This window comes from Stenella coeruleoalba (genome assembly GCF_951394435.1).
Source record: "Stenella coeruleoalba genome assembly, chromosome: 6".
NCBI classification, from domain to species: Eukaryota; Metazoa; Chordata; class Mammalia; order Artiodactyla; family Delphinidae; genus Stenella; species Stenella coeruleoalba.
In genome coordinates this window covers 99,151,818-99,170,658 of record NC_137151.1, presented here as the reverse complement: position 1 = coordinate 99,170,658, position 18,841 = coordinate 99,151,818, and the positions used below count along the sequence as shown (strand labels likewise).

The following is an 18,841-nucleotide window of genomic DNA, read 5'->3' as shown; positions in this document are numbered from 1 at the left end:
TCACTGTGCCGGCACCTCCCTCACCAGACCTTCCTCTGGAGTAGTGCCTGTTTGTTTGGAGAGCAGGGCAAGAGTGGCCAAATCTCATGGGTGGCCACTTGGCTTGGAGCTCCTTTAAGATGCTTATAAAGGAGTATTCAGGTTTTTCCTCCTTTTTTTTTTTTTTTTTCCTTTTTCCTGAAGAGGCTATTTTCCTCTTATCTTCATTCTTGAAGAACTAAATAAAGCCCCCCATGCCTCCTGGAGCCCAAAGATAACCTCCCACCCCAGGGCTGAGGAAGTACATTCCATGAAGCTATTGTCTCTCATTCCCTTGGAGCTCTCTTCTGCTACCTAAAAACACAACCTGTTTTTTCATTTCTATCCCATTACCTCAAAGTCCCCCTAAATTTATGTGAATCAGCAGCTGTTCTTCTACAGATTATATTTCAGTGATGTTTCTCCTTATTTGATATCATCTCTCGACTCCCATCTCAAGTTCATTCCTCTCTAACCCTGGCTACTAATAAAGAAGTTATAGAGATGGTGACTCTTTGACCACAGCCCTTTGAGGAAGAGCCTTATATCAGTGGGGATGAAGAGGATCCTTTGTGAGTTGTCGAAGTGTGGTGGTAGTAGGTACACACGAGTCGCCTTGCCCTGAAGGGTGGTGAGGCTATTACTTGGAGGTGGTGCATCTGGGGAAATCTGGGGAAATTGCCAGAGTTAGTATTCCTCTCTTTAGGTCCACCGAGTTACTAAGCAGTATGCAACTGTCCAGCACTTGACACATTAGGATTAAACCTGACCACTTGTGTGATTTATATGGAGAAATATTTCACACCGACTGGATATTTCAGTGAAGGAGATGTCAGGGATGGGTAATTTGGTTAGTCTTTTGCTTTATTTTCCTCATTGAAATATACTCTGGTTTCTGGAGTTAGAAATTTGAGGAACAGGTGGTACAAATTCTGTGACGTGGTATTTGGGGGAGCTGGTGAGTAGCTCAGAGTCCTGTGACATGGACCAAGAGTCAGTGCATTTCAACAGTGTCAGAAATCAGGGGGAGGAGTCTCATTCATGTGTCCTGACAGGCAGCACCTTGTACTTCAGTTGCAGGAATTATACTAAGAATAGAGCAGGTCTGGGAGGTGACGTGGGGAATTGGAGTGGTCCCAAAGCCGATGGAAGGAAAGCCTGGAGCGACCGGGGACTTGGCATTCCTTAGAAGACTTTACCTTCAGAAACAGAGGGCATCTGTAGCCCTTAGCAGGACACTGAAGCCTATTGGGCCCAAAGGGTGTATGAGCCCAAGAAACCTATCTCTTGCCTCGTTTAATTTAGCAATCAGACCGCCTAGAGGCCAAACTAGGATTAGGGTTTCTTGTCCTTAAAGCAGGTACCTCCTGGAGCCCAAATTATTTGATTCTGCATTTCTAGATGCAAAAAAGTATAAGTCTAACTTATACTTTTATTTTGCCTGAAGGGTAGATTAAACATACATGAGTTTTTCTTTGTCTTGCTAACATTTAAAATTGCTAAGTGCCACAAAGATCTCTATTCCTGGCTTTGTCTGAAAAACGCGGAAGATCTGGTCACAGTGGGCTCACATTCCCACGTGGCCGTGATTTTCTGGCGCTGAAGAGTCATCACTACCTTTCAGTGATGGCCCTGTGGTCACTCATTTCTCACTGTCCCTCCTCCCCCACCACAGTCTCCCCAGTGAGAAGGCAGAGCATCCTTCGCCGTATATCATCACACTTCTCGTTATGTCCTCTTAATCCATGCCTTATCAGAAGTGGAATCACATAGCTTAACAGTGCTGTGTGTTTCTTACACTTCACCCATTGCACCCATTTACTTTATCTGCCTGGCCCCTGAAGACATTGGGTTTTGCGACCTCTGGCTTCAGGTTTGGGTTAGAGGAGAAAGCAGTGAGGTGACTCTGCCATTTTCTTACCGTCAAACTCAACAGTGCAGCCCACTCAGTGATCAGCTGCTTACAGCGCTGAATCTTCTTTCTCAGCCCACAGAGCATGAGGCTGCTGATGGTGGTTGTCAGGGCTGTTTCCACAAGTGGTCATATGCAGATATAATCCAGGGAGACTGCTCCCGGGGTAGTACCTCCAAGATCCTGGGAAGTTTAGAGGAGGCATTTTGATCTTTGATCTCTAAGTCAGCTCAGTAAGAGGTGGTGACAAATACCAACCCCTATCTGGCCCTTCAGTGCCCTAGAGGATTGCTATCAGCTTAATGCCCATGTGACTTTAGTGGGCCTTTTTCATAAGCAGCAGAAACTAAAATAGGGGTTTGACTAGTTCTCTGTAATGAACAAATTTCAATCATTAAGGACCTTCTTATTCAAGGTCATCTGACTGCTGTAGAGTCACAAATACCCTCTGGGGGTGTATTACCCTTACAATTATTTGATTCTGCATTTCTAGATGCTGAGTTTATTACTTTTTACTTTACTATTCCTATGTGGAACTCAGTAAGTATAAATTAATAAATATAAATTAATCATGGCTAAGTATCTTGCTGGTGTACTGGATTTAAATAAAACCTCAGTGGTGAGGGACCTAGTCTAATTTTTCTTTTTTAACATCTTTTTTGGAGTATGATTGCTTTACAATGGTTTGTTAGTTTCTGCTTCATAACAAAGTGAATCAGCTATACATATACATATATCCCCATATCTCCTCAATTTGCGTCTCCCTCCCACCCTCCGTATCCACCCCTCTAAGTGGTCACAAAGCACCGAGCTGATCTCCCTGTGCTATGTGGCTGCTTCCCACTAGCTATCTGTTTTACATTTGGTAGTGTATATATGTCCATGCCAATCTCTCACATCGTCCCAGCTTATCTTTCCCATTCCCCGTGTCCTCAAGTCCATTCTCTACGTCTGCATCTTTATTCCTGTCCTGCCCCTAGGTTCTTCAGAACCTTTTTTTTTTTTTTAGATTCCATATATATATGCTGGCATATGGTATTTTTCTCTTTCTGACTTACTTCACTCTGTATGGCACACTCTAGGTCCATCCACCTCACTACAAATAATTCAATTTTGTTTCTTTTATGGCTGAGTAATATTTCATTGTATTTATGTACCACATCTTCTTTATCCATTCATCTCTCGAGGGACACTTAGGTTGCTTTCGTGTCCTGGCTATTGTAAATAGAGCTGCAATGAACATTGTGGTACATGACTCTTTTTGAATTATGGTTTTCCCAGGGTAAATGCCCAGTAGTGGGATTGCTGGATCATATGGTAGTTCTGCTTTTAGTTTTTTAATGAACCTCCATACTGTTCTCCATAGTGGCTGTATCAATGTACATTCCCACCAACAGTGCAACAGGGTTCCCTTTTCTTCACACCTTCTCCAGCATTTATTGTTTATAGATTTTTTGATGGTGGCCATTCTGACCAGTGTGAGGTGATACCTCATTGTAGTTTTGATTTGCATTTCTGTAATGATTAGTGATGTTGAGCATCCTTTCATGTGTTTGTTGGCAATCTGTATATCTTCTTTGGAGAATGTCTATTTAGGTCTTCTGCCCATTTTTGGATTGGGTTGTTTGTTTCTTTGATATTGACCGCATGAGCTGCTTGTATATTTTGGAGATTAATCCTTTGTTAGTTGCTTCATTTGAAAATATTTTCTCCCATTCTGAGGGTTGTCTTTTCGTCTTGTTTATGGTTTCCTTTGCTGTGCAAAAGCTTTTAAGTTTCATTAAGTCCCATTTGTTTATTTTTGTTTTTATTTCCATTTCTCTAGGAGGTGGGCCAAAAAGGATTGCGCTGTGATTTATGCCATAGAGTGTTCTGCCTATGTTTTCCTCTAAGAGTTAGATAGTGTCTGGCCTTACATTTAGGTCTTTCATCCATTTTGAGTTTATTTTTGTGTATGGTGTTAGGGAATGTTCTAATTTCATTCTTTTACATGTAGCTGTCCAGTTTGCCCAGCACTACTTATAGAAGAGGCTGTCTTTTCTCCGTTGTATATTCTCGCCTCCTTTATCAAAAATAAGGTGACCATATGTGTGTGGGTTTATCTCTGGGCTTTCTGTCCTGTTCCATTGATCTCTATTTCTGTTTTTGTGCCAGTACCATACTGTCTTGATTACTGTAGCTTTGTAGTATAGTCTGAAATCCAGGACCCTGATCCCACCAGCTCCATTTTCCTTTCTCAAGATAGCTTTGGCTATTCGGGGTCTTTTGTGTTTCCATACAAATTGTGAAGTTTTTTACTCTAGTTCTGTGAAAAATGCCATTGGTAGTTTGATAGGGATTGCATTGAATCTATAGATTGCTTTGGGTAGTATAGTCATTTTCACAATATTGATTCTTCCAATCCAAGAACATGGTATATCTCTCCATCTGTTTGTATCGTCTTTAATTTCTTTCATCAGTGTCTTATAGTTTTCTGCATACAGGTCTTTTGTCTCCTTAGGTAGGTTTATTCCTAGGTATTTTATTCTTTTTGTTGCAATGGTAAATGGGAGTGTTTTCTTAATTTCTCTTTCATATTTTTCATCATTAGTGTATAGGAATGCAAGAGATTTCTGTTCATTAATTTTGTATCCTGCTGCTTTACCAAATTCATTGATTAGCTCTAGTAGTTTTCTGGTAGCATCTTGAGGATTCTCTATGTATAGTATCATGTCATCTGCAAATAGTGACAGCTTTACCTCTTTTCCATTTTGGATTCCTTTTATTTCTTTTTCTTCTCTGATTGCTGTGGCTAAAACTTCCAAAACTATGTTGAATAATAGTGGTGAGAGTGGACAACCTTGTCTTGTTCCTCCTTGATCTTAGAGGAAATGGTTTCAGTTTTCACCATTGAGAACGATGTTGGCTATGGGTTTGTCCTATATGGCCTTTATTATGTTGAGGTAAGTTCCCTCTATGCCTACTGGAGGGTTTTTATCATTAATGGGTGTTGAATTTTGTTGAAAGCTTTCTCTGCATCTATTGAGATGATCATATGGTTTTTCTCCTTCAATTTGTTAATATAGTTTATCACATTGGTTGGTTTGCGTATATTGAAGAATCCTTGCATTCCTGGGATAAATCCCACTTGATCGTGGTGTATGATTCTCTTAATGTGCTGTTGGATGCTGTTTGCTATTATTTTGTTGAGGATTTTTGCATCTATGTTCATCAGAGATATTGGCCTGTAGTTTTCTTTCTTTGTGACATCTTTGTCTGGTTTTGGTATCAGGGTGATGGTGTCCTCGTAGAATGTGTTTGGGAGTGTTTCTCCCTCTGCTACATTTTGGAAGCGTTTGAGAAGGATAGGTGTTAGCTCTTCTCTAGATATTTGATAGACTTCACCTGTGAAACCATCTGGTCCTGGGCTTTTGTTTGTTGGAAGATTTTCAATCAGAGTCTCAATTTCAGTGCTTGTGATTGGTCTGTTTATATTTTCTACTTCTTCCTGGTTCAGTATTGGAAGTTTGTGCTTTTCTAAGAATTTGTCCATTTCTTCCAGGTTGTCCATTTTATTGGCATATAGTTGCTTGTAGTAATCTCTCATGATCCTTTGTATTTCTGCAGTGTAAGTTGTTACTTCTCCTTTTTCATTTCTAATTCTATTGAACTGAGTCTTCTTCCTTTTTTTCTTGATGAGTCTGGCTAATGTTTTATCAATTTTATCTTCTCAAAGAACCAGTTTTTAGTTTTATTGATCTTTGCTATTATTTTCTTTGTTTATTTTTCATTTATTTCTCATCTCATATTTATGATTTCTTTCCTTCTGCTAACTTTGGGGATTTTTTTGTTCTTCTCTCTCTAATTGTTTTAGGTTTAAGGTTAGGTTGTTTATTTGAGATGTTTCTTGTTTCTTGAGGTAGGATTGTATCCTGTAAACTTCCCTCTTAGAACTGCTTTTGCTGCATCCCATAGGTTTTGGGTCATCGTATTTTCATTGTCATCTGTTTCTACATATTTTTTGATTTCCTCTTTGATTTCTTCAGTGATCTCTTGGTTATTTAGTAGTGTATTGTTTAGCCTCCATGTGTTTCTATTTTTTACAGATTTTTTCCTGTAATTGATATCTGGTCTCATGACGGTGTAGTCAGAAATGATACTTGATACGGTTTCAATTTTCTTAAATTTACCAGGGCTTGATTTGTGACCCAAGGTATGATCTATCCTGGAGAATGTTCCTTGAGCACTTGAAAAGAAAGTGTATCCTGTTGTTTTCAGTTGGAATGTCCTATAAATATCAATTAAGTCCATCGTGTTTAATGTATCATTTAAAGCTTGTGTTTCCTTATTTATTTTCATTTTGGATGATCTGTCCATTGGTGAAAGTGAGTTACTAAAGTCCGCTACTCTGATTGTGTTACTGTCGATTTCCCCTTTTATGGCTGTTATTATTTGCCTTATGTATTGAGGTGCTCCTATGTTGGGTGCATAAATATTTACAATTGTTATATCTTCTTCTTGGATTGATCCCTTGATCATTATGTAGTGTCCTTCTTTATCTCTTTTAATAGTCTTTATTTTACAGTCTATTTTGTCTGATATGAGAATTGCTACTCCAGCTTTCTTTTGATTTCCATTTGCATGGAATATGTTTTTCCATCCCCTCACTTTCAGTCTGTATGTGTCCCTAGGTCTGAAGTGGGTCTCTTGTAGACAGCATATACATGGGTCTTGTTTTTGTATCCATTCAGCCAGTCTATGTCTTTTGGTTGGAGCATTTAATCCATTTACATTTAAACTAATTATCAATATGTATGTTCCTATTACCATTTTCTCAATTGTTTTGGGTTTGTTATTGTAGATCTTTTCCTTCTCTGTGTTTCCTGCCTAGAGAAGTTCCTTTAGCATTTGTTGTAAAGCTGGTTTGGTGGTGCTGAATTCTCTTAGCTTTTGCTTGTCTGAAAAGCTTTTGATTTCTCTGTCAAATCTGAATGAGATCCTTGCTGGGTAGAGTAATCTTGGTTGTCGGTTTTTCTCTTTTATCACTTTAAATGTGTCCTGCCACTCCCTTCTGGCTTGCAGAGTTCCTGCTGGAAGATCAGCTGTTAACCTATGGGGATTCCCTTGTGTGTTATTTGTTGTTTTTCACTTGTGGCTTTTAATATTTTTTCTTTGTATTTAATTTTTGACGGTTTGATTAATACGTGTCTTGGCGTGTCTCTCCTTGGTTTTATCCTGTATGGGACTCTCTGTTCTTCCTGGACTTGATTGACTATTTCCTTTCCCATATTAGGGAAGTTTTCAACTATAATCTCTTCAAATATTTTCTCAGTCCCTTTCTTTTTCTCTTCTTCTTCTGGGACCCCTATAATTCAAATGTTGGTGCATTTAATGTTGTCCCAGAGGTCTCTGAGACTGTCCTCAATTCTTTTCATTCTTTTTTTTTTTATACTGCTCTGTGGTAGTTATTTCCACTCTTTTATCTTCTAGGTCACTTATCCGTTCTTCTGCCTCATTTATTCTGCTATTGATTCCTTCTAGAGAATTTTTAATTTCATTTATTGTATTGTTCATCATTGTTTGTTTGCTCTTTAGTTCTTCTAGGTCCTTCTTAAACATTTCTTGTATTTTCTGCATTCTATTTCTAAGATTTTGGATCATCTTTACTATCATTTCTCTGAATTCTTTTTCAGGTAGACTGCCTATTTCCTCTTCATTTGTTTGGTCTGATGGGTTTTTACCTTGCTCCTTCATCTGCTGTGTGTTTCTCTCTCTTCTGATTTTGCTTAACTTACTGTGTTTGGGGTCACCTTTTCACAGGCTTCAGGTTCATAGTTCCCGTTGTTTTTGGTGTCTGCCCCCAGTGGCTAAGGTTGGTTCAGTGGGTTGTGTAGGCTTCCTGGTGGAGGGGACTGGTGCCTATGTTCTAGTGGATGAGGCTAGATCTTGTCTTTCTGGTGGGCAGGACCATGTCCGGGGGTGTGTTTTGGCGTGTCTGTGACCTTATTATGATTTTAGGCAGCCTCTCTGCTGATGGCTGGGGTTGTGTTCCTGTCTTGCTAGTTGTTTGGCATAGGGTGTCTAGCACTGTAGCTTTCTGGTCGTTGAGTGGAGCTGGGTCTTAGCGTTGAGATGGAGATCTCTGGGAGAGCTTTCGCCGTTTTATATTATGTGGACCCAGGAGGTCTCTGGTGGGCCAGTGTCCTAAACTCGGCTCTCCCAACTCAGAGGCACAGGCCTGGCACCTGGCCGGAGCACCAAGACCCTATCAGCCATACAGCAGGGAAAATCTGCAATCTTTTCCTCTAAGATCAGGAACAAGACAAGGATGCCTCCTCTTAACTACTTCTATTCATATAGTATGGAAGTCCTTTTTGGACAGAAAGATCTTATTCCTGGATTGTCATAATGACTTGATGATGATCAGTTAACCACAATTTGACTTATTCAGGAAGTCTGGAGGGCAGTCCTGTAACAGTTATATCCTAGGGCAAGTTATTGAACTTCTCTGTATATCAATTCCTCATCTTCTTCAACTGTTTTATAAAAATGTTAGCCACCCCTCTTTAGATTTATGGTTTTCAGTAACACTGTCTTGATCTCTCAAGAATGATGGTGCTGATAAAGAATTCAAAGACGTAATCACAAGAATGCTTGCCAGGCTTGGGAGAAGAAAGGAGGAACTCAGTGAGAACTTCAACGAAGACCTCTGAATGCAAAGGCCATACTGCCTGTGGTTTATCTTCCCATATTTCTGTAGGTCAGAAATCCAGCTTGGCCTGGCTAGGTTCTCTCCTCAGAGTATCATAAGACTTCTTGCTATGGTAGGCCTGAAGTCCTATTTCCTTGTTTGCTATCAGCCAGAACCACTCTTAGCTCCTAGAGGCTGCCCACATTCCTTGCCCTGCAGTCTTCTTTATCTCCAGTTCAGAAACCACCTAGTCTAATTCTAAACATCATGTACTTCCTAGAATTTAAAAAAATAATGATGCTAGTTTGATTCAAGAGGGGTGCAGTTACATTTCATACCATGTCAAAGATTCGGTTTACTTTTTTCTGAAAGAACTTGAAGGGTAAAGATAGTTGCTTGTACATATATTGCTAGATACCCAGCACAGGCTAGGCAAGTGGTAAATGCAGAATAAAAGGATGGAACACATACATTACGGAGTGGTAATTTCAAATGAAGTCCTATCTCAAGAATACTGTTGTCCTATATGTTCTCAGGATATGGAAAGGAAAAGAAAGAGGTTTTGTACTGCCATGACTTATACTTTGCTTCTTACTGTCTCAAATCCCCATGTGCCTCTTTTGGACAGGCAGGATTCTTAGTACCTGCTCTGTTGCTTTCTTACAGGTCCTTACTGCTCAGGTCTGACCAGATTAACTTCTGGATTAGTTTTCTAGCTGCTGCCATTACCAATTGCCACAAGTTTATATCACCCTTATTTATCTTTATAAATTATTATCTTACAGCTCTGTAGGTTAGAAGTCCAACACAGGTCTCACTGGGGCCAAAATCAAGATGGGGGCTGTGCTCTGTTGCTTTCTGGAGGCTCAAGGGGAGAATCCATTTCCTTGTCTTTTCCAGCTTTCAGCTTTGCCCACATTCCTTGCCTCCTGACCCCATTCCTTCATCATCAGAGCTGTTGAGTCCTTCACCTGCTGCCATCTCTCTGGTTTTCTCTTTTAATTCCCTCTTCCACTTTTGAAGACCCTTGTGGTGACATTGGGCCTACCCAGATAAATCAGAGTAATCTCCCTATCTTTAGATCAGTCGATCAGCAAATTAATTCCATCCACAACCTTAACTCCCCTTTGTCTTTGAACCTAACATATTCACAAGTCCTGGGGATGAGGTGTAGATATCTTGGGAGGGCCATCCATTATTCTGCCTACTAGAGACTCTTTAAATTGACAGCTCAGCTTGACCTTCTTTTCAGCCTAAAAAGCAGATATGGCGAAGAGCCTGGGCTCTGGAGTCAGGCTACTTGGGTTCAGATTTTGGCTTTGCCTCTTTTTGATGAGTATCTCATCTGGTAGTGGGGATAAGAATGGTACTGTCTTTATATAGAGTTCTCGTGAGGATGTTAACTTTAAAAAGGAAATACCTACAAAAAGAACTTCCTGGCTTAGATCTTCTTCCTCAAAGCTGTTGAGATGAAGGACGGAGAAAAGAAAGAAGGGAGGAAGGGAGGGAGGGAGGGAGGGAAAGAAAGAGAGGAGGCAGTGGGCAGTACTAAGTGTGCCTTCAGGACAGGACAGAGTCGTGCAAGTCAAATACTAAATTCTCTGCAGGCTGTGTTGCTTTTTCTTGTACCAGTGACATCAAGTACTTGCTTTTAAGGAAAATTTATCACTGTTTTATAGTAAATCAAATCCCCTTTCAATGGAACTCTAAGGGATTATCCAAGTATCTTTCTCATACCAAATCAGAGCCTGAAATAAGTGGTTATAGTTAGAATTACTATTATTCAACACATTATTGGATTAGATCATTTTCTACTGTACTTTTCCCTTTTTTTTTTCATTTTACCTTTGTTGTGTTTTGCTTCATTTCCTTGAGGTTCTATCCTGCATGTGTACCTGTTTATGAAATGAACACAAAAGGTGTGTGGAGAAATGTTGGGATCAGGGGATAGGGCTGGTTTTTGTTTGTTTGTTGTTTGTTTGTTTGTTTGGGGAATGAACAAATACAGGGAAATTCTGCACTGAACAGGAAACCTTGCTAACCCGAGCAGGACAGCTTGCTAATATCCCAACAAGAGTTTTGGACTGTGAGGGTTATCTCAGGCCTCAGGGGATCCTGGGAACATTCTCCCAGGTAGGAGGGTGGCCAGTTTCTAGAAGAGGATCTGAGGGAGGATGTACACCCAGAGCTAAGAATGACTGCTGTCTGAGGTGCTGGCTTCACTGGGACTCCAGCCAGAACCTGAGATTGTATGTAGGCTTTGGGGATATGGAAATGGCCACTCTATTAGTTATAAGTACAGAACTCTAATTCAGACTGATGTTAGCTTCCAAAGGTATTTATTAGCTCTAATAACTAAGAAGAATAGAAATGGATTTGCCTTTTGGCTTGGCTGGGTCCAGGTTCTCAGATGTATTTCAACAGGACTAGAAACTCTCTCTTCCTTTCTACCCCCTGGCCCCATTTTTCTCTGTTGACTTCGTTCTCAAGCAGGCTCTTTCCCACATGGCCATATGGACACCAGCAGCTCCGGGCTTCAGTATTAGTATCTTAGCCCCAGTGGAAAGAGAGCTTCTCTCTTCCAATAGTTTCAGCAAATGTCCCAGAGCTGGCTGTCATTGACTTTTGTGGGTCACATGACTGTCAGTAAAGCAGATCACTGTGGCCATAAAACTTCAGCCTTAGGAGGAGGGTCAGGCCCATACAATTGAGAACGCAGAAGAGTTGCTGTCCTGGGCAAGATCAAGTTGGTGGTGTCAGAAGAAGGGGGAAGGAGTGAAAACAACCACTGCATCAGCTCTGAGGCTGACAAAGGCACTCAGCGGTGGACGTCGGGTACCAAGAAACAGTTCAAAAGAGTGGGCTTATAGATCTGCCTGGGTTCTCACCCCATGGCTGCCACTCACTGGCTGTGTGACCCAAGCCTCAGTGTCCTTATTTAGCACATGCATACAAAAGGGGTGCAAAGATTTACCATGGAAGGCAGCTGAGGATATTATTGGGGTGAGATTGGGGAAATAGCTAGCACATGCCTGCATATGATACCATCCTTAATAAACATGAGCTTTTTCTCGACTTGAATATAGAGTGTCTATATAGACCTGCAGGTATCACAGGCAGCATTTCTGGGCTTCCACTGTAAAGCTTAGGACTGAAATCTGGGTGTTGAAATGTTAGAGTTTCATCATTCAATGGTACAGGCTAATCATTCTTTATTTACCCTATACGGGCATGACACGTCATTTCCAACACACTTTTACATTCATTTCTTCTTTAATAATGACAATTTCGATAATAATAGTTAATAGTCATCGAGATCTTACCATGTGCCAGAGAATTTTCTAAGCACTTTACATAGATCATCTCATTTAATCCTCACAACCAATCTATGAAGTAAGTGCTGTAATTATCCCCATTTTATTGAGGAGGAATTAAGGTACAGAGAGGTTAAGGTGCTCAGAGTCATACAGCTATTGGAAGAGCTGGGATTTGAACCCAAGCAGTCTGACTCCTGAGCTCACCTTCTCTACACACCTTATTTCTCAACACACATGCACTGCTTCTCTTTAAGGTAGGGCTAATTGTTTTCTAAGGGGTGATGGAAGTTAAGTTATTTACCCAAATCTCTCTAATATCCGTGTTATTTTTATGTTTCCTAGGTGTTTTTCCAGGTCTGACCATCTTGCCCTCCATATGAAGAGACATATCTAAAAAACCTAAAGGCCACAGTTGCCATGGCGCAGGCCATTGTCCGAAGGAAATGCCATGAGGCAGGGGGCTGGACTTCAGGCGGGGACCCATTGCCTCGCAGAAGAAAGTTCTCACTTATTAAACCTCTGTGTACACACACGCACAGACACACACAGACACGCATACACGCACTCACACATAGACACACAACACACGCGCACACACACACTGTCATGCACTCAGCTATATTTAAAATATATACGTCTATTCTTTATGCCTTGCCCTAGCCAGATGGTAGAAGACGAAGAAGAAGGAAACCAGGTGAACTCAGCAAGGCAGTCTGGCTGCTTACTTCAGCACTATTGGAATTATTTCCCGCTGTTGCCAATGGAAATCAAAGAAAATGGATATGACGTCTCTGCAGGTGGACGGCAGTAAGAGGGGCTTATTTAACTTGCTTCTCAGTGCAACTTGATAGGAGAATACAACGTCTTAAAGTTGCATATGTGTAGCACTAATGTTTCTTTTTAAATAGTTGGGGGAAAATGACCTAGAAAACCAAATTGCAGTTTGGTAGCCAAAATTAACTCTTGGTTTATTTGTCCTTTGTGTGTGAAAAGTCCTACTATTCCGTGCGTCCGACTTCCTCACAGAACTGTTGATCAGTTTTGGTTCTTCTTAGTACTATTGAGATCTATCCAGTTGATACCAACGGCCTTAGTGGCGGCAGACTCTGGAATAACTCCTTACACCTTTCTGGCCTGCATTTCTCTAGACTTCACTCTCCAGGGAGGAGTTTTCTTTTCTTACTTTTTGACTCTCTTGCACACCATATGCACTAGGGATTCTGGAAACTTCTAGCATGACTGCAAAGTGGCCAAGAGAATAAAGTCCTTGATGATAAATCACAGTATATCCCTTGAGCCTCACCTTATTGCCAGTGCTAGATTTTTTCTTTTTAATCTCTGTTTTTTGCTAACGAAAACTTGAAAAGCTTATTTGGAAGCTTAAATGTTTTATCTTTTCTCCATGGACTAAAACTCTCCAGGACTCTCTCTCGGCACCTGGATGTCCAGCTCTCGAAGCAGCCAATCAGATGGGACATCACACTTTTCTCATCCCCCTTGAGGCATCCTGACCTCAGCTTACAGTGATCAACCCTGTGCTGTATGTCATTGCTAACCTATAACCAGTTTCAGCATAGATGTTGCTAGTCTCAAAGGGCAGCTGCATATTTAACCTAACTCTGGGTTACGACCTGACAAAAAGCCAAAAATATCACTCTTTCCAGGAGTGGGGAGAACAGAGGATGCCTCCCAAGTCTAGTGACTTCAAAAACCATCACCCTTTCTTCCTCTCTCATACCCACTGAGTCGTATCACCCCACTTGTTAAAACACACAGTTCGAAATGCCATTGTGGGAATGAAGGGTGGACATTTAAAGAAAGGGTTGAGATATTTCTCTCATGCTCTGTCTAAAAAGAGAGACATATTTCTGATTTTTTTTTTTTTTTTTGGCTAGGCCCACCATGACTTGTGACCTAGAGCACCCGGGATCAACAGAGGCCTCACTCTTACTCTGCAAGCTGACGCCGAGGGGGTTACATGCCTCACTTTCCATCCCACACACACAATCCAATATCGGCCTCCATCTACCCGCATTCTTAGCTAGCTGGCACTGGCCTCAACTCCAAAGACTGCCTTTAGGACCATTAAATGGCCTATGCAAGCAAGCGGGGTGGTTTTAGGGCAGATTGTATATTTTGTATATTCTGGGACCATCCCTTCAAGACACGTCTAAAAAAACAAAAATGGCATTTGGTCCACCCATGGTTGCTGCTCCTTCATCCAGCTGGCTCCCCTCCTGCCCTCCTTGACTGTTTGACTCATTGACTGTTAAAATGCCACCCCATACCTATTTGGGATGCAAAAGTGAAGTCTTTGAAGGAAATAATAATGTAAGAAACACAGATACATTTATGACAGCAACCTTCAAGATCCTTGGCATTTGGTTTCTCAGCTTTCTGCAAACTTTGATTTCACTGACATGTTGAAACTACTCGTCTGAGGGCAAAGGAGCCTCCTTATCACAAATGCTGTAGCTGCCAATTGGACACTTGGGGCATTCTGAGGTCCGGCCCTTAAAGTTTTCTTTCCCTTTTTCCTTTTTTCAATTTAGACCAAAAAAAAGAAAAAAAAAGAAAAAAAAAAAAGAAAAATGAAACAAAAAAAGAAAAAACAGCAAAAAAAAAGAAAAACCACCCTAAACACACATACACACAAAATCTGCCCATTTGCCAGAGGCAATTATGTATATGTTAGTAGGAGGGTATTTTAAAAAATCAGTTTTATTCCAAAGATTTAAAACTAGACATGACTTAGAAACCGTTTCTGGAGCACTGCTTGCTGACAATCTCATAGTTCTCGACTGCATTCGAGTGCATTTGTAGCCAGTCCATCAGGGCGGACCATGGGATTATATTTGAATGTGTGGTGCATCCTTTCTCAATGAAGGATGTGTGAGGGACCTTGTCCCTCAGCTGTATTAGACTGTAGCGCCTCCAGTCAGTGCACTAGATGAAACTTTAGACACCCCAGGTTTTGTTGGTTCGTTGATTTCCCTTTCTAGAGCAGCCTCCAGCATGACTGCACGCACACACCAGTGATGGCGTTAGCCATGGCTGCCACGATTTACAAACGTTCTCTGCCCAGCTGGAGTTGCTCTTGCCTCTCGAAATGCTATTATTATTAAGGGTTTATAATACTTAATTTAATTTTTGAACTGACCAATGCAAGGCTCTATTAAAAAAAAAGTTTAAAAAAAATGCAAAAGAGTAATCATTGCTTGCTCGCTTCCCGTTGTCATCTGTGGTCTTGAAAAGATCTCATTTGAACGTGGCAGAACGAAGGGCATTTGGTCTTCATCAGCGTCTGAAATGTTCGGCAGTTTCTCTCTCTTCTGTATCAGTGAGGTCCTTTGTAATCTGCTCCTGACCTTTCTCTGAGCAGGGTGCACTGAACCTCGATGGTGGGGCTGGCTTGCTTGCTTCAGGTATTTGTTGACTGTGAGAACTGGCCTGAGAATTTGGTGGGCGCTAAGTGTATGGCTTTGAAACTGTTCTTCTCTAGCCCGATTGACACCTCTGAATGATAACCAGTCCTGTCCGTGGTGGGTGGGGTGGGGGGCAAGTAGCCCCAATCATTTTGGAAATGGATTTGTGATCAAGTGTCCATCATCTCTGAAACGGCAGAGATGGTTGGAAAGAGCCTGCTGGCGTGAACAGGCTTTCCAAGAAATAACCTGAAGCTAGTTTGCTTCCAAGAGGACAGGTTATTTAGAACAGTGCTTTAACGGACCTTTGAAATACAGTAAACCGCTTTCTCATTTAAATTGTTACCGCCCAACATTCCAGGGGATCTCAAATTTGAAAGGAAAAACCTGGCACGGTGTTTCTTGAGGTTGTCCTCTCAAGCTCGGTTTATCCAGGGTTCAGAGTTTGACGTATAGGAAAAGAGTGTTTCGAAGCCATTGACAGTTTTCTTTATTTCAGTTTGTGCTTCTTTCTCCTACCACACGGCTGTAAGTCAAAGATGTGGAAACCTGAAATTATAATGCTGCTCCTGGCTACTGGCCTCCTGCCCCATTGACGGTTCATTGCCCAGCTTAATGCCTGGTGGTGATGGGTATTATGTCCCGAAAAAGAGATGTTTGGATTCCATGACAGAGCTGCATTTTATAAAAATATCGGAGACCCCCAGAATGAACTTCATGCTGACCATTTCCCTCTCCTCTCTGTGCTCTCCCTTGCAAAGCCCTTCAAGTATCCCCTGTCCTCCTCCCCTCCTGCACCTCTTGTGCCCTTTTCACATCTTTGATTGCCTGATGATAACAGGGTAAAAAAAGACGGCCAACCTCACGCATGATTAGCAGAACTGATTCCTATGTTTTAAAAACTCTTCTTTGAATCTAGAAGCCAGAGAAGATTTTCTTTTTAAGGATCTCAGTTTGAGATAAGCTTCCAGATTAGCCATGTCTATTTGCATCAAAGGGGAAATAAATGGGACTTTCAGGGTGGCTCAGCCAGTGCGTTCAGAACATTCTGCCTATAGCTCCAACTCCTGAATTCTACGGCAAAGTCAAAAGAAATGAACTCAAATGGCAAGAACAACAAATCTTAGTGATTAGTTTTATTGGTTCAAAATGGTTTCCTCTATGGAAGTCACTTCATAAAATCTAAAATATAGTGCAAAGTGCTTTTGGCTTTTCTTTTGCATGAGTTGGTTTTAGGAGAAGGAAGAAGGTTGGGAAAGTCAGAGATGCAACATATTTAACTACAGAAATCAGGTTCATTGTTTCTTTTTGAAAAAAATCTTATGAGGGCCAGCATTTCTGGCCGCAGTTTTGCACCCAGATCTTTGCCAAAGTGAAAATTCGTTAAGTAAAACCTGGTTGAAATCTACTTGCGGAAGCGTCCTCTGGCATCTTCCGGAAGTGGCCGCTGCCAAGTGTGGGGTGGAGGGAGGAGGAGAGAATTTGCATTCCGGGTCTGGATTACATTTCGGTAAACATGGTGATATCTCAGTTTGAAAAGGGGCTGGCCTGAGTATACATCGATGCCTCTTTGATGGCCTACTTTCCTCAATGAGGATCTTTGGGAAGACTTGAGACGGAACAACGAAAATGTGTCAAAGGAAGCAAAAACTGCTTGTAAATGCGAGATCCCATGACGAACTGCCTGAGGCTTCAGGGTTTTCTCTTGCTTTTAACACTGGCTTAAATCTCCTCTGTTGATTCCTAATAGATCCTGGAAAAGGGAAAAATAAAGCTGCAATTAACTTTCTTCCGTGCACCCTTCCAGTATAGTACTGTCTTCTTCAGGTGTTTTGCATTTACGTATAAGTCCTCGGGAAACAGGTATCAAAAACGGAGAGAGAAATCCTAGGCCGTCACTTCACAAATATCCCAAACGAGATACTCTTTTCGAACAGGGCTCCCTCTCAGCAGTCACGAGGGAAGGTTGATGCGTTCTTTGTTGGGGACTGTTTATACAATTTTTTTCAACTGTGAGCTTTGGAATCGTAAACTGCTTTGACTCCAGCTTCTGTCTACTGCCATAAAATGCACCCCACGTCAGAATAATGAGGGTGGTATGCGTGCACGCAGCTAGACACGTGTGCACGTGTACCTAATGTACCTTCGCAGAAGGAAAACAGTTAGGCTACTGACGTTTACGAGGAGTAGCCACCAGTGCCTAATATCTTTTGGGGGGGATGGATGCTTATAATTGCCAGTATATTGAAAACACACTGGGAGTTCCACGTAGAGGGGAGGGGCTGAGGGTGGGGAGAGGGGACATTTTAATCCTAGGCCTTTGGACCTGAGGCAGAATGATTTCTGCAAATCTAGGTCCCGAAAGGCTTTGGGGCTCACTGGCTGGTCCTCAACCTTTTTGTTTTTGTTTTTCTCCGCATGCATTTTCTATCTAAACCCAGATTTAGTTGAATTTCTTGATCTTTCACTTCTGCTTCATTCCAGGGAGGAAAAATACACCTGTTACGGCCAAGATCTCCTTGCTAACACAGAGGCAAAAATAAATGTTTAATGTTTTTGAATCCTCCCCCTTCCTTTCCATAAATGCCCCCCAAACTCCTTCTCTCCTGTCACCCTCTCCCTCCTCCTACCATGCAACCTCCCAGCCACTGCCACTTTTCTTTCAACTCTCTATCATGCTCGTAACAGTTGCTTGAAGAACTTTATTTTTGCACTGTACGTTTTCTTTTTGCCAGACGTGTCTAACAAGTGTGTTTGGAGAGACCTACTCCCAGCCCTACCCCTCCCACACCTCCCTCGGTCACATGCTCTCTCTCAGGCCTTCTCTGGTATTTATAATATATCACAGAAGTACCCAGTCTTATAGCCCTCGGTTATGCCTTTTTTTGACATTTTATTTTTTTTAAGCTTTTTATATATATATATAAATATATTACTTTGTCAAGTTTTTTTGCTGTACAAAAGTCTTAAGATTTAAAACTATTATTTGTATTATATGATGGTGGTATGTTAATGTTACAAAATTATTAATGAAGAAAAAATTTATTTTTGTTACTGGTCTGTTTCATAATTCTTTTTTAAATTGGTATATTGTAAGATATCTATGCAAAAAATGTTATGTGACGCATTTTTATTTAAGAATGTAATATGTGTAATAAACAGTAGAATGTGTTTGGCCTTGGAATGCCTTACTGTATTTCTCCTTAGCTTATCTCACCAGGGAGAAAAAAAAATCCTCAGAGAGATCCAAACGGGTCCTTATATACCTCAGGAGAACTTTCTTTCTCAGAGAGAAAAAGGGGAGGCAGGAGATTGTATTAGGTATTTTTCTTCATTTGGGAGGCTGTTGGGGGTGTGTGTGTGTGTGTGTGTGTGTGTGTGTGTGTGTGTATTTTATGGTTTCAGTGAGGTAGCTCAGAGCCCAGATAAGAAGGAACACTAAAGACAGTTTATTTCTTTAAGGGGGGGTAGAGAGCAAATGGTTGGAGGTATGAAAAGC

The 18,841-nt window shown here is 41.2% G+C and overlaps 1 protein-coding gene across 3 annotated transcripts in view; it reads left to right on the top strand.

Moving 5' to 3' along the window:
• KLF7 (KLF transcription factor 7) overlaps positions 1-18,609 on the top strand; it is a 113,700-nt gene extending 95,091 nt beyond the window's left edge. For 2 of the 3 annotated variants that reach the window (XM_079923703.1, XM_079923701.1), the window contains exon 4: positions 12,260-18,609. In XM_079923703.1, coding sequence (XP_079779829.1) covers positions 12,260-12,297 — 38 coding nt within the window. In that variant the 3' untranslated portion in view covers positions 12,298-18,609. The remainder of the gene's footprint in view (positions 1-12,259) is intronic. The other variant, XR_013828631.1, reaches the window with a different exon arrangement.
• The last annotated feature ends 232 nt before the right edge of the window (positions 18,610-18,841 follow it).